The sequence below is a fragment of the Eleutherodactylus coqui genome, chromosome 7 (genome assembly GCF_035609145.1).
Source record: "Eleutherodactylus coqui strain aEleCoq1 chromosome 7, aEleCoq1.hap1, whole genome shotgun sequence".
Taxonomy (NCBI): domain Eukaryota; kingdom Metazoa; phylum Chordata; class Amphibia; order Anura; family Eleutherodactylidae; genus Eleutherodactylus; species Eleutherodactylus coqui.
The window spans coordinates 117398844-117414359 of NC_089843.1; the positions used below are offsets into that span (position 1 = coordinate 117398844).

The 15516-nt window shown below is 40.7% G+C and overlaps 1 protein-coding gene across 1 annotated transcript in view; it reads left to right on the forward strand.

Moving 5' to 3' along the window:
• The window catches only part of FSTL5 (follistatin like 5), a 597054-nt gene that overhangs the window by 576056 nt on the left and 5482 nt on the right, over nt 1-15516 (forward strand). Inside the window, exon 15 of the mRNA XM_066574679.1 lies at nt 14754-14878. Within this exon, the coding sequence (XP_066430776.1) occupies nt 14754-14878 (125 nt within the window). The remainder of the gene's footprint in view (nt 1-14753; nt 14879-15516) is intronic.

Here is a 15516-nt window from a genome sequence, read left to right on the forward strand (position 1 = left end):
CCCAGGAACGGGATGGGAAATCAACAGGTCTTTTACCGCGTCCAAGAGGCCCTGCAGAAAAACGTCTTTCAGAGAGCTATCATTCCATGCAGTATCACCCGCATAGCGTCTGAAATTGGAGCAATAATCCTCCACACAAAACGACCCCTGATGCAACACCAACAGCCGGGAAACCGCCAACCCTGCTCGGTCCGGTTCGTCGAAGATACCCCCGAGTTCCTGAAAAAATGCGTCCACGGACTGCAGGCAGGGGGAACCCTCGGGGATGGAAAAAGCCCAGGTCTGAGCAGAGCCCCGCAGCAGGGACATTATCAGCCCGACCCTCTGAGCCTCCGACGCCGAAGAACGGGGACGCATCCGAAAAAATAACTGACACGCCTGTTGGAAAACAAAAAACTTGTTCCTCTCCCCAGAGAACACCTCGGGAAGAGGGCACTTGGGTTCGGGACTGGTTGAGGTGTCCGGCCCCTGCGACAACCCCCGCTGCTCCTGGGCCGCCATGCGAGCAGATAAATCCTGGATAACCGGCACCAGGGCTTGCAGCTGGTTCGCGAGGGAGCTGATCGCCTCCATGGAAAAACAGTTTAAGGGCCAGTTATTATGTTACGGCACTCTGACCCCCGAGCGCCAGATGGGGTGCCCTGAACTTACCGCACCCCACTGTCCCTGCCCACTTGCCTCGACCTGGCCAACCCCAGGTGGACAACTGGGCGGCGGTCCCCACTCCGGCTAGGGACCCGGTGACCACCTAGATGGAACTAACTACCGGGGGACAGAGTGCCGACAAGGAAGGCAGATGAAATAACCAAACAGGAAAATGCTGAGCACTAGACAGAGCTAGGGAAAGGAAGCTAACGAGCAGACTAGCAGACTGACTGGAGGGAACTGCAGACAGAACTAACTAGGAGCTGACAGAACCAATAACTGGCAGTGAGCTCCAGTCACTGCCATCCTTATAACTGCAAAACTCCGACCATGGGCGGAGAGTGGGGGGAGCCAACTCCCCCACTCACAATACAAGAGAGAGGAAGGGGTGCGGGCGACGCCCTATGGGCGGACCCGCCCACGCCGCGGCACACCGGCCGCCCCACGTCACCGGGAGAGCCCTGACGTCACAGCTCCAGGATGCCAGAGCTGAAGCCGGAGCGGCGCCGCGCTGCATGGTAACATACTATCTATTCCCAACAAGAGGACTACTAGTTCTGGTGTTGAGTGATTTTTTGTCCCCAATGTCCTACTAATAAAAATGAAAAACTCCTGCCAAGTTGTCTGAATTTTTGGGCAACTCCAGAAGATATGGCGTAAAAAACACCACCTACCACAACCTCTCCTGCATCTGTCTGAGGAATCTGGAAAAAAATCTGACATTCTAATAGGGGATCTATACCATCTTGTAACGACTTTGCTGTGGACTTCCATCAGAGTAGCACTGGTAGAGGCCTAGTTCGCCCACACATGTGCACTCTCCCATTGTGAAGTGGTAAATAATTGTTCTATTTCCCTCCCTCAGTTCAGGATGTGGGCCCTTTTGTGCACATTATGGACGTCGTCTCCACCTCCACAAAAAAAATCACATATGTCTTTTAGCTTTGATTTGTATGGAGCGGGTTCAAATAAGAATCTATCTAAATATAGAGGCAAAGAATGCCTCCAAAGTGGGACGTCCACCCATATCCTCTTGACCTGTGAGTACAAGAAGAAGTTCCCATCTGGGAGATCAAACTCCTCCTGTAGGCATATAGAGGACTTCATTGCTTGATCATCCGCCAAGGCTGATACCAAATTAATGCCTTTAGTTATGTATGTACAGGTTATCTGACCAGAATTCCAAAATCTCTACTGGGAGGGAAACTATCTTTCTAGGGAAGTGTTTTTTTGATAACTGTATTAATTGCTTCAAAATATTCATTGCGGTTCCAATCATGTGGCCCTTCGGAATTGCTATGTTGGGGTGTACAGATGTTGCTAATAACAGGTTACGGAGATATTTTTTTTCCTAGAGCCCGTTGTTCAATGTTTTGCCAACTAATCCCTTCCTGTGGGACACAGCACGCTCTCAACTAGATGATGATATTCGACTTATAGTAAGCTGCTAGATTGGGGACTCCCATTCCCCCATATCTTTTAGGGCTATACATTATGGATGCAGCCACTCTTGATCTTTTGTTCTCCTAGATGAACGACATCATTTCTTTTTGTACATTTTTACGCTATCGTACAAAATCTATAAAGAAGTTTTGGAAGAACCAACATTTTATAGAGGATGATTCTATAAAGAGAATTCCACTTTGTTGTAGTTGGTGAGACTTTCATGAATCCCGTCTATCAGTGAGGTAACATTGATATTATGTTGCTTATTGGGGTAGTAATTGTTATAAGTATTGGGTTTCTGCTGCGTCCAATCCAAAGGGGAACTCTTTTTTGATTTGGGATTGGAGTTTATTGGGGACATTCATGGTCCAAATCTTTGATTTTGTTGGGTTGATTTTATAGTAAGAAATCCTGCCAAAGGCAGGCAGGAGATCAGATGCCACCCTGAGAGATTCTAGGGGAGAAGTCAACATTAGCATTTTGTCGTCTGCAAACAATCCAATTTTGTGTTGTCTGAATGACCACTTTGATTTTGCTCTCCATACAGATTGTTTCTGCTAGGAGTTTCATAGTTAAAATGAACAGGGTGAAGATAGCGGGCATCCCTGCCTAGTCCCATTTGTTATTTTAAATGAATTAGGGATAACTCCATTTATTAATATTCTAGCAGACGGAGCTCCATATAGAGCTTGGATTGCTCCTAGGATTGGACTTTCAAATCCCAAGTTCTTTAGGACTGAAAAGGCGTATCCCCAGTGGATCCTGTCAATCGCCTTCTCCACATCCAAAGTGAGGAGCAGACAAAGCGTTCAAGAGGTCTCCATCTCCTCCATCACATTGAACAATCTTCTAGTTGCATCCGATGATTGTCTCCCCCTGACAAATCCCATCTGGTCGCTATGGATAAGGTCTGGATTATCTCCAGGAGATGTAGCGCTTATATCTTTGTAAAGAATTTTGTGTCGCTATTTAATAACGATACTGGTATAAAGTTTGCTGAGGAGGATGTGTCTTTACCGGGTTTGGGTATTGTTACTATGTTTGCCTGGAGCATTTCCTCTGTGAGGTGACCCCTTTCCATTGCTTTATTGAATAAATTCTCCATATAAGTTGCTAATTGGGTTTTAATGATTTTGAAATATTCATTAGTGAACCTGTCTGGACCAGGAGCTTTGTCTTTCTTTGATTTATTAATAACTTGCAAAATTTCTTGAGAGGATATAGGTGAGTTAAGTTTTTCCAACTGCTGCTTCTTTCATTTTGGGAGTTGAACGGAGGAAAGAAATCTTTCTGTTGCATTTTAAGTGGGTAGCAGAAGAGAAGGCTTCTTTTTGATATTTCATAGGGCTTCATAGAATTTTCTAAATATTTCAGCCTTCTCCAATGGGTTTGATGTTTTGCTACCTGTGGTTGGGTCTAATATGAAGGGGATTTTGCTTTGGCTCTCTTTTGTTTAACTCTATTAGCCATTAAGCGGGTAAATTTGTCTTTGCTAATGTAATAGGAAGTTTTACATTTTTCTCATGTTCCCAATAAGTATGTTGCGTACTTTAAGTCTAGTCTCTAAGAGTGTGTTAGGTGAGTTTTGGAGTGCTCTTTCGAAGCCCACTAAATGCGACATGGTGTTTTTTAGTAGTTTATTTATTTCTCTTTTGTATATGTAGGCCTGCTGCATCATTACTCCTCTAACCACTGGTTTTTGGGCATTCCACAAGGTGAATCGACAAGTCTCTAGGGAATCATTAAAGCAAAAGTATTCTTCTATGGTTTCATGGATTGTTTTTTGAAATTTAGGCAATGTCATTAGGAAGGTGTTGTTTCTCCAGTTTCTGTATGATGCTATCTGGGGACCCATCTTTAGTTTGAGAGTGATCAGGGCATGGTCAGACCATAATGTCACTTGGATCTTTGCTTCTCATACTCTCCCTAGAACTGGGAAGTCCACCAGAAACATGTCAAATCAAAATCAAGTATCTGCCATCTTTATCCACCACTTCCTCCACTAGTTGGAAATCCACCGAGTCCTTTATAGTGATCAGTACACCTGCTTTCTTCTTGGTAGCATTGGCCGAGAAGATCTTAGAATACTTAGAGTGAGATAAAGAGGGAGCTTTGTTTTATACAAAGTGAGTCTCTTGGATGTAAAAAATGTCCGCTTTGGAGGAGAGAGCCTCCCTCCACAATGCCGACCTCTTAAATGTTGAATTAAGTCCCCTTGCATTTAGGGATTCCAGATTTAGCTCCATCTGGAATTCAATAATACCGCTTGTGTTACCGACTTATAGGTCATGATTTTGCCTCTCAAACGTTCCTGGTTTCCTGCATTGAGTAGCTCAGTATGCGCAAACATTTTTTTGAAAATAGATCCTGTTTTGTAACAGAAGGGATAAAAGGGAATAACTTCCCATAGGAAAAAATGTCAGTTAACAATTTTTGTGAAACAAATGGGGTTAGATGTAAAGAAAAAGGACCTTTTTGAATCATGGGATGAGTAATGATCCAATGAAGAAAGGTCATGGTCTGGGTTATAAACATTTCATCCTGCAATGGGTGGAACTCTTTAACTTGGCTCGAGGACTGCACATGAGTATGTGGGCATTCAATTGCAAAGCAGAAAGATAGAGGGCCTCCAACAGTGGGGTGGAGTCTTCCTACTTGCTCTTGGTGCCTATTTTTGTGACCAGTTTCTGGTTACGTAAGAAGGAGCATTTTCAGTAGGCTTGGTTCCATTTTTCAAGCAAGGAAATGCCTTCATCAAAGGAAGTAATGACGTTAATTTTGCCCTCCATATTTACGTAGAGTTTACTTGGGAAGCCCCACCTATGTAATATTTTATTCTCTCTCATGACTGCCGTTATTGCAGAGAATTTCCTGCGTGCAGACATAGTAATTTGGGAAAAGTCTGAGAACAGTTTGATATTTTCGTAGGGGGGTGGCATCTCTTTAAGATTCCTTTGGGTTTTTATCAAGTCATCTTTAATGTGATAAAAGTCCACTCTGGCTATTACATCTCTGGGTGCACTTTCTGGGACATTTTTAGGCTTAGGGAGTCTATGAATTCTGTCCAGAATATGCGCCTCTGACTTAGAGTGCGGCAAGAGGGATATTATGAAGCTTTGTACATATTTGTTTAGGTCTTCTTGTCTCACTGACTCTGCTATGCCTCTGAATTTGATATTATTTCACCTATTGTGATCTTCCAGATCTGCCATTTTATACTTTAGGGCTTCAAAGTCCCCCGTTAGTTTATGGTGGGCACCTATCAGCTCATTGTGTGAGCTTGTAATCTCGCTAGTCTTGTTCTCTAGGTGATTGACTCTATCCCCATGGATCTGTTATAGCATAGATGATCTTGGTATTGAGCTTGGAAAGATGTCTTTTAAATGATCCCCTTAGTGCCATCACCCTATTTCTAATGAAGTATTCAGAGGCAGCTTGGCTGGAGCACTCTATGTTTAGGATGGGATCTGCATTCTCTCCCTCTCCTATCCAGCTATGTGTTTTTAAGGGATTTAAGGGTTTTCTAATGTATTTTTAGGGGATCCTTCTCTCCTGGGCCTCCTTTTTCCTGGTCTCTCTCTTGGGGAGATTGTATTTATATCCTCCATGCTCAGTGCTGACTGTGAGGAAGAAAATGGCGATGAGCTGCTTGGTCGCTCATCTCTCTGCTCTGTGCTGAGCTGGGCCTTCTTCTTTCCCCCCTGCTCTTGTGGCACCATGAAAGTCTGCCCTTGTGTAGGTGACTGTGACTGTGAGTGCTGTGTGTGCTGGTTTGGTTAAGGAAGAGAGGGGCAAGGGGATGCCCACTTACCACTTCTCCCGGGTACAGGGTCCCCCCCCCCCCCCCGATCCTGCTGCCCATGTCTCCTAACCATTTTCAGCGCTGCCTGCCATGGCCTCCATTGACAACTCCACCTCACTGCTGCATGACGGAAAGAAGTCCATCAGGTACTTAGGACACGCTCTCGCAAGCCACCTTGTCATCTCCGCATGCAGTTCTCCCCTCTCCATCTCCAATTCTTTTTGCAGTCCTCTCCAGTAGCTGTGGGTTGCTTAGGCTGTGCAGTGGAGCTAGCTTAACACATGTCCGCCATCAACTCCATCCAGACCACACTCCTAAGTGTACTGTATTCTAAAGTAAGAACTGGACCAGCTTTGAGGTGGCTACAGGTTCCACCATATGGACGGATTGCATCTCAATGGGAAGAATGCAGCTGTTCTGGGGAAGAAGATAGCTAGGAGGTTGGAGGAGTGTTTAAACTAGGGACTTGGGGGAGGGCAGTCACAGAAATAGAGGGGAAGGCAGTGTAGATAGATATCTGGCACTAAGTAATGAAAATGAGGGTTAAACAATGGGAGAAGATTGTATAGTTAGAATTGGCAGAACAGTTAATAGGGATACACTTAAAATAAAAAAATAACCAAAACCTTTTAAACTGTATGGCGACTAATTCTAGAAGTCTGACCAATTAGGATGATGAACTGGAAGAATTAATATCTGAGGAAAACTACAACATAGCGGGAATATTGAGACCTGGTTGGATGAAAGCTGTGACTGGGCAGTGAACTTACAGGGTTAGAGTCTGTTCAGAAGGAATCTTAAAAGTTTATAGCCAACACTATGGGAAGATATAGTTGAGAGAGGTGAATATGTGGAGTCTTTATGGGTAGAGATACTTAGAGGTAAAAACCATAATGTTGTCTTCATAGGGGTTTTCTAGAGGCCACCAAATATAACAGAAGCCACTGAAAAACTCCTACTGTAGCAAATAAATGAAGCAGCAAATCGCAATGAGATAATTATTGGGGGGGGGGGGGGAGGCTTTAACTATCTGGATATAAACTGGGAAGTTGAAACTTGCAGATCTCATAAAGGTAACAAGTTTCTGTCAATAACCAAAGATAATTACCTTACACAGATTGTGGAGCACCTACCTAGAGAGAGAGGGCCAGTTTGAACTTAATATTAACCAACAGACCTGACAGAATAACAGGGTTGCAAGTTGAGGGGCACCTGGAAAAAAAAGTGACCGTAATATCATAAATCTCCACTTTGTCTTTCAAAAGGGAAATTTTTAGGGATGCTTCAAAAATACTAAACTTTAGGAAGGAAAAGTTCGATCAGCTCAGAGATGCCCTTAACCATTTTGACTGGGACAATGTCCTCAAAAAGAAAGAGTACACACAATAAATGGCAAATGTTTAAAAACATTTCAAATATTTACTGTGAATGATTCATACCTTACAGGAATAAAAGTGTTAGGAATAGAAGAAATGTGGCTCAATAGAGATGTAAATCGTCAATAAACAACAAAAAGAAAGCATTTAAACTACTAAAAGCCTAAAACCCTATAGGGAAAAAATTAAATTATGTAAAAAGCAGATAAAAGCAATAAAGGTGAAGCTAGAGACTCATTGCCAAAGAGTGTAAAACTAACTCTAAACTGTTCTTTAATTATATAAATAGTAAAAAGATTAATCCTGAAAGTGTTGATCTTTTAATAAATAATGTAGAAAAAATAGTAGATGGTGATGTGAAGAAAGCAAATCTATTAAATAGTTTTTTCTCCAGTATATTCACAGAGAAAAATGAAATATGAGATGAGATGCAGTGATAAAGTCCTACTTTTATTGTGTGCAAAATGTATGAAGAGTTTCTAAGAGGTGCTATCCTGGAGTACCTCAAACTGTATAATTGCATATAAGCATGGGCTCATGAGGGGTCGCTCCTGTTAAACCAATCTGATCAGCTTTTATGAGGAGGTACAGGTAATTCTAGACTTGACTGGGGAGAGTCCTTGGATCTTGTGTATCTGGACTTTTTCAAAGTGTCTAATACTGTGCTGCATAAATAGTTGGTATATAAAATGAGAATGCTTGGTCTGGGTGAGAATGTGAGTAGGTGGGTGAGTAACTGGCTCAGTGATAAAAAAGCAGTGGGTGGTTGTAAATGGTACATACTGTGATTGGGTCACCATTACTAGTGGGGTACCACAGGGGTCAGTTTTAGGCCCTATTCTTTTTAATATATTTATTAATGACCTGGTAGAAGGATTGTGCAGTAAAATATCAATATTTGCAGATGATGCAAAAGTACGTGAAGTAATTTACACAAGAGAGGATACAAATGAATCTTCATGGGCAGAAAAGTGGCAAATGAGGTTTAAACTTATGTGGCAAATAATAAATGTAAGCTTATGCACATTGGAGGGGGAAATACATGTCACCATTACACACTAAATGGGAAACTACTGGGAAAAACTAACACAGAAAAGACTTGGGGATTTTTATTAACTGCAAACTGAACTGGAGCAACCAGTGTCAGGCAGCAAACAGGCAAATAGGATGATGGGGTGCATTGAAAGAGGTATAAGGGTACATGATAAAAACATTGTTTTCCCTCTTTAGGCCTTAGTCAGACGGGCGTTTTTTTGCGCGATTTGCGCATCGCATGTCGCATGCGCATACGCAAATCGCGTGACCGGAGGCGAAAAATCGCGGGAAAAATCTGCACCTAGCCACGTTAATCGTCGCAGCAAAACGCCCGTCTGACCGGAGAAAAATCGCCGTGCGCATCAAAATGCGCATGAAACTTAGACTGGCCGGCGAAAAAAACGCAGCTAGCTGCAGTAAATGATTTTGGTGCGCACATAAAACGCCGAACGCAGATAGGCGCGATCTGCGAATCGTCGTGCCCTATAATTTATCGCATATCCGCATAAAAAGCGGACATGTGACCGATACCATAGCGAACCATTGGTTCTATATATGCGCGAATCGCATGCACGTGCGCAAATCGCGCGAAAAAACGCCCGTCTGACTAAGGCCTTACAAGTTACTGGTCAGGCCACACATGGACTATTGTGTACATTTCTGGGTACTGGTACTCAAGAAAGGCATATCAGAGCTTAAGCGGGTTCAAAAGTAGACAACTTAAGTAATAAATAAATACAATAGTCAGAGGCTATCAAAATTGGGGTTATTTAGTTTATACCCTGAACTGTGACTGTAACAAGGGGGCATCCTCTACATCCAGAGGAAAGAAGGTTTCTACACGAACATAGAAGGGGATTCTTTACTGTTAGAGCAGTGAGACTGTAGAACTGTCTGCCTGAGAATGTATTGATGTCGAATGTGATAAGGTTAAGAGGGGTCTGAACGTCTTTCTTGAGTTTTACAATGTCACGTGTTATAGTCACTAATTACTTCAGAAGGTTTTTTGATCCAGGAATTATTCTGATTGTCAGATTTGCGTCAGTAAAGATTTTTTTTCGCCCTTAAATGAGGAATATTGGCTTCTACCTCATTGAGCTTTTATGCCTTCCTCTGGATCAACATTGGATCAACATATAATACTATGTTATTATATATTATTTATTTTAGTAAATAATACATTTGTAGTAAGATTTTTAGCATGGTTATCCCTTGTCTTTTTTACATGATGTTTTCGTGTTTCAGTAAAAATCAATTTTTGTGACTATAGCTTAGTGGTGTATGTGCTTTTTGTAGGTGTTTTCATTAGCAAAGTGGCAGAAAACCACAGCAGGCCTGACATGACATTGTTTTCACTATGTACCACATTTATCAAAATGGACTTTACTGAATGCATAAAGAGTGTTGCAAAAGAGGTTACATTATGAAATAGATTGGACTGTATATGGACTACTTTAATCAAATAGTGTTCCAAAAACTTCAACTTTATAAAATACATGCTGCTCTAGTTTTACCAAAGAGTAGAGATATTAGAACTGTCAAGTAACAAGTGTGCTCTGAAACACTGTACTTCATATACTGCTATTGCAGGCTGGTGTACAATGGACAGTAGTCACCATGGGCACTCTGACAAGTCTGCAGCTTTACATCCCCATACACAGCAAGCTGCAATGCACTGTGTGTGCTCTGACATGTATCAATCATATCTCACAAGCCTTTTCAGCAGTTTGTACTGTAGTAGCTCTTCAGTTGAATTGCACTAGAAAGGCTAGCCCTCACTCCATGTGCACATTAGTGAGCACTTTTTGGTAGGTACTAGCCATTGCATATTGGGAAAACTCCACATTCTATTTATATGTGTAAATATTCACTAACACATGTGGAATGCAGTGATTTACTCAATTTATGGACCCTAATCTTTCTAGAATGATTGCTAAAACTACTATTACTTTCTCTGTAATCACTCCAGAATGTTAAATGTAACTTCTGATACTGCTCGTCAAACTGCAGGATCACACAATTTGAATAAATACAGAGAACAACAATTTTGATAGAAAGTTTGCCTTTTCTATAGGGATTTAATGGGGTTTATGCAAAATGAAATGTATTTTTGCAAATATTTTGAATACTTTGTTCTACAATGCGCCGTTTAAGTTTGTTTTAGAGTACAGTCATCATATTTGTAAATTTTAGTCATTTTTAGTTAGTCATTCTCTCTGCAATTTACAATACAAATTTCCATAAAAATCTCTGGAATTTTCCAAAAGCTTAGTTTATATTTGAGTAGATCAAGCTGATATCCAGTTTGTTCCAATTTTAACAAGTTCTTGTATTTGGCACATGCCTGAAAATTGTTTGAATTGTAGCTTTTTAAAATTTGTTTATGTAGAACACATTTTCAATAGTGGACTATATTGGCTCAGTGTATAACCTTTTTACTTGGTCTCTTCTGCCATAATTATAGAAAATATAGACATGTAGGCCAACAAAAAAATAAAGCATTTCTAGCATATGTTGTATATGCCATATACATCCCAACTAAAATAGAAATATCAGTGTTTTCTAAGTAGGGTCTGGATGTTCTGGTAGTAATATGAATCCTAAAATGCTGAGGGTTTATCACTGGCCTAAATAAACTCTACGTGGATAATAATAATAGAGGGCCACAATAATGTAAGTTACTCATCCACAGTTTTACTTCAGTATCCACCAAGCAGGAGCAGGGTGGCAGATGTAAATGGAGGACTGCTAATCTGTGTTGTGGATTTGTAGCAATCAATGGCCATGGGCAGCCCTCATGTGTAGCAATCATTCAGGGTAGTGATAGGCTTTCCACGGCAATCTGCATAGGTTATAGTTTATGCCAATGTTTTACAAACTACAGTCCTTATGCCCCCCAACCAGGTAACGTTACAGGATTTCCGTGGTATTGCACAGATGATGTAATTATTCTCAGTGTCTCAGATATTGCCACAAGTGTTCTCTCTATAGGATATCCTCAAATCATGACCTATTGGAGAGGGCTTTGAGGACTGATGTTGGGAAAGACTGGTCTAGGCCAACTGGGAACTTAAGTTGAATAAAATAGTACATGATAGATGTGAGGTGTTTTTTATCTGGAGCTATGTGAAGCTAAGTAATTCCTCTACATGAGATACTTGGCCACATAATCAAAATACCAAATTCAGCATGGGGCAATGCTGACAGGGGGATGGCTGGTGCCTGTTGCCATATGTCTATATGTCAGTAAATTACTCTTTGTTCTAAAGAAATACGGGCAATTTTTAGGAAATTATGCTCTAATAGGCAATTTGGACTCGGGACTGTCTGCCTATACATATTATGGTTACCGATGGTGTCACAGGCATTCACTGAGATGCAAACAAAAGCCCCACTCCCTTAGCCTCTACCATTGTATTCCCCTGATTATGACATTTAAAACAGTGTATTGACCAAGGTCAGAGATTTATGTATAACTGGTGCTACCCTATTCCTGATCACACTGTGACATTGTGAGAGTAGGTAATCAGCTTGCCTGTGCAACTCTACAGTGCCTAAAGATTCTCCCTTTACTGGAGAGGCTTTCACCATTATTCAGATACCTAACCATCAGACTGGCCACTCTCTTCACTATATCTTGCACCATTATATTCAAGATCACAAGAAAGAGGCCGCATTCATGCTTGGAACAGCTCTTTTATTTACATAAAACTGTCAGAAGATAACCCCTTAGAATTTTAAAATTTAAAGTGTTCACTTTACAAATTGTAGACTCAAAAGTCCTTCACTTTTATCTGACTTATTTTTTTTTTACATTTCAACAGGCAGATCAATAATGTGCTTACAATAGCATAATGCTAGTTCACTAGTGTTCCAGTAATAAAAAACTAATAAAAATGTAACATAAAGAAGAAGCATATTGTGAGTCACATAATAGATACTGTACAGATTTAGAAAAGGCTACTGCACCCACGGGAAACATTAACTGGGCATACTTAATGCATCAGCATGTGCAGAATGTATTTATTATGCATTAAACATTAGCTAAACAAAGGGCTGACTTTTTCTTATTTTATTTTGTAACAAGGCAAAAACTATTTGTGTTTTCACATAATCAATCTGCAGTTGTTAGGTAGGAATGGCAGTATTAGAATTGAGATTGTTGGTAATAAAATGATAAACTATATGAAAAACGGCGCTCTTAAACAGCAAAAGAAATGATCGGTGTTAGAACATACATCAATTCTTGTGTTTCATACTATAGTAATTTTTCAGTTCAATGTGAATAAATAAGCCAAATCATTTTTAAAATATTTGTTAAGATTACTAACTTCTGAACATTTTCATTTTTATAGTTTGTCATTTTCAGCAAAAGTTCGTAACATACCTTTTTTCATAGTTCATCATATTACATTTTAGCATTCTTCTTCAGTAATTAAATGGAACCTATCATGTAAACTTGACTATCATTTTTATTTTAAAATTCAATTAGAGATGAGCGAACGTACTCGGATAAGCACTACTCGTCCGAGTAATGTGCTTTATCCGAGTATCGCTGTGCTCGTCTTGAAAGATTCGGGGAGCGCCGCGGAGCGGGGAGCTGCAGGGGAGAGCGGGGAGGAATGGAGGGGAGATCTTTCTCTCCTCTCCCGTCCGCTCTCCCCTGCTCCCCGCCGCAACTCACCTGTCAGCAGCGGCGCTCCCCGAATCTTTCAAGACGAGCACAGCTGTACTCGGATAAAGCACATTACTCGGACGAGTAGTGCTTATCCGAGTACGTTCGCTCATCTCTAAATTCAATAGCTCTTCTCAAATAAAAGTTTTATCAAACGTGACTTATTAGAAAAACTAAAAAAAAAAAACCCTCCATAGTGCTATCTTAATCCACTGACTCCCCTGAAGGTCTCAGGCCCACACTTTTTGTTTGTCATCCCCTACATCTTCCTAGAATCCCCCGTAACAACATATAGCCTCAGAATGCAGCATTTTTCTAGTTATCATGAGATCTCACTTTCTGATTATGAGTATGTTATTTACTGCCTAAAGTAATACTTATCAATCAATAAATATTTTATTTAAGCAGAAGATAGAATGCGAGAGCTTAAAAAACCAGGATCTTGCCTTACCCTTACACTGTCTGGTAGAGGCTTTTTGCAGGATATATGTGATGCTGCAATGCTGCAAATCCAAATGTCCAACTTCTTTGGGGTAGTAGGAGGAGGATTAAGATAGCAGCATGTAGAAGTTTTCTTAAGGTAAATTTGGTAAAAACAACAAGCTTTTTGGCAAGGGGCTATTAAGTTTTAAAATACAAATCATGATCAACTTTAAGCTTAAAAGGCTTAATGCTTTATTAGGGCTCGGTCAGACGGGTGTTTTTTGAAAACATTTAGTTGCATGGAAAAAAACGCAAAACACATTTTTTTTTAAAAAATTGTGTGACTGAAGCGCCAGGCGCGTTTGTAAATTTGCACTTGTTGTCAGACACACAATGGCAAAATTCGCACATAAAGTGCACTCCCATTGCAATCCCCTGCTGCATCTGTGACAGCTGCAGCAGGGGATATTTTGGATGTGAAACTCCTGGATGCTGTGACATCCAGGGGTTTCACCTTGTGGTAAATGGGGCTGGCGGCAGCAGCGGCGGCCCCACTGACAACATACAGAGAAGATTGCGATCCTCTGCCACAGTACAGTAAATGTAAGTACACCCTATGAGCAGTGAGTCAGGACAGAACAGGACAGAAGAGAGAGACATTTCCTTTATAGATGGGTAGATGCCATGAACAATAATTATCCTAAAGCCCCATCTAGACACATCGATTATTGCTCAAAATTCACTTGAACGATGTCTTTTGAGTGATAATCGTGTGTAAATGCTACCATTGTTTGCTTTTCTGCCAAAGGATGATTTTTAGTTCAGCTTAAAATCCATTGTTCAGCGGGAGAGCTGACAGCAGGGACAACAGGCTGTGTTTCTCCACAGGAGTGCTGATAACATTGTATTCAGCTGCAGTCCCACAAGAGAACAAAGGAGCTGCAAGCACTGAGTCATGACTGACTTCTAGGGTGATGTCACATCATGACGTTTGCCTTCCCCAGTCATCTTTTACCCCCTCGCCTACTCATTTTACTGACCTCAGAAGGATGGGAGGCTGAGTCAACCTTGAGCCGGTTACCTGAACCATTCTGTACTACTGTGTAAACTTTAAAGGTGTTTGTCTATTGTTTTCCCAGAAATAGCACCACATCTTTCCATGGGTTCTATCTGATATTGCAGGTCCTCTCCATTCACTTGATTTGCGAAAAATGTAATACCAGACACTCTATTGACAGATGTGGCACTGTTTCTGGAAAACATTAGGCTCTCTTTTTAGTCCTGGACAAACTGTTCAAGTGTAAGATTACAATTTTCTGGAGATCACATATATTTTTGAATCTTTTCTCAGGTTATAACCCAAGCAAGTGGAAGTGTTTCACATCATACCATCCATACTCAACCAGTTGGAAAGCATTTTGATAGAGTTGACGACTTCTTCATTCCTAGTACAACATTGATTATCAATCATATCAGGTATGAAATGTTCTACAATTAAGATATGGAATATAAAATTATATATACATTGAAATCACCAACACAACTAAAAGTTTGACTTGATATTCTGGAAAATGGTTATGGTTTTAATTCCTGCAACGTGAGTGTGTTATAACACATGGAATAATAGGATAGTGAGGGAACTGATCATGTATGTATTATTAAAAAACACACACTGATGCTCTCAGCCATTGAAGTGGTAAATTAGTTTGAGTTTAAGAAGTGTTCTTTTCCTGTGCAAAAGCATGTGAACTATCCCATTGAAATCAATTGGCTCTACTTGTACACGCAAAATTTGCAAACGCAATACGCAGTGAAAGGAACCCGTTGATTTCAATAGGTTTGTTCACAAGCACATATTTTGAATGCACAATTCTATCATGCCAAAAAATATGCAGCATATTCTCTTTTCCTATGCATCTGTGCATGGAGATAGAACAGATTAAATTAATTATACTAATTGGCAATTTCAATGGCTCAGATTGTGGTTGCCTTTTTCTTGCACACACAAATGTGCAAAATTTGCATGCAAAAAAATTACAGTAAAAACCATAAAGGCGCACGTAAAAACACAACACTTGATGTGCAAATGTGCATGTAAATGCTCATATGCCTGT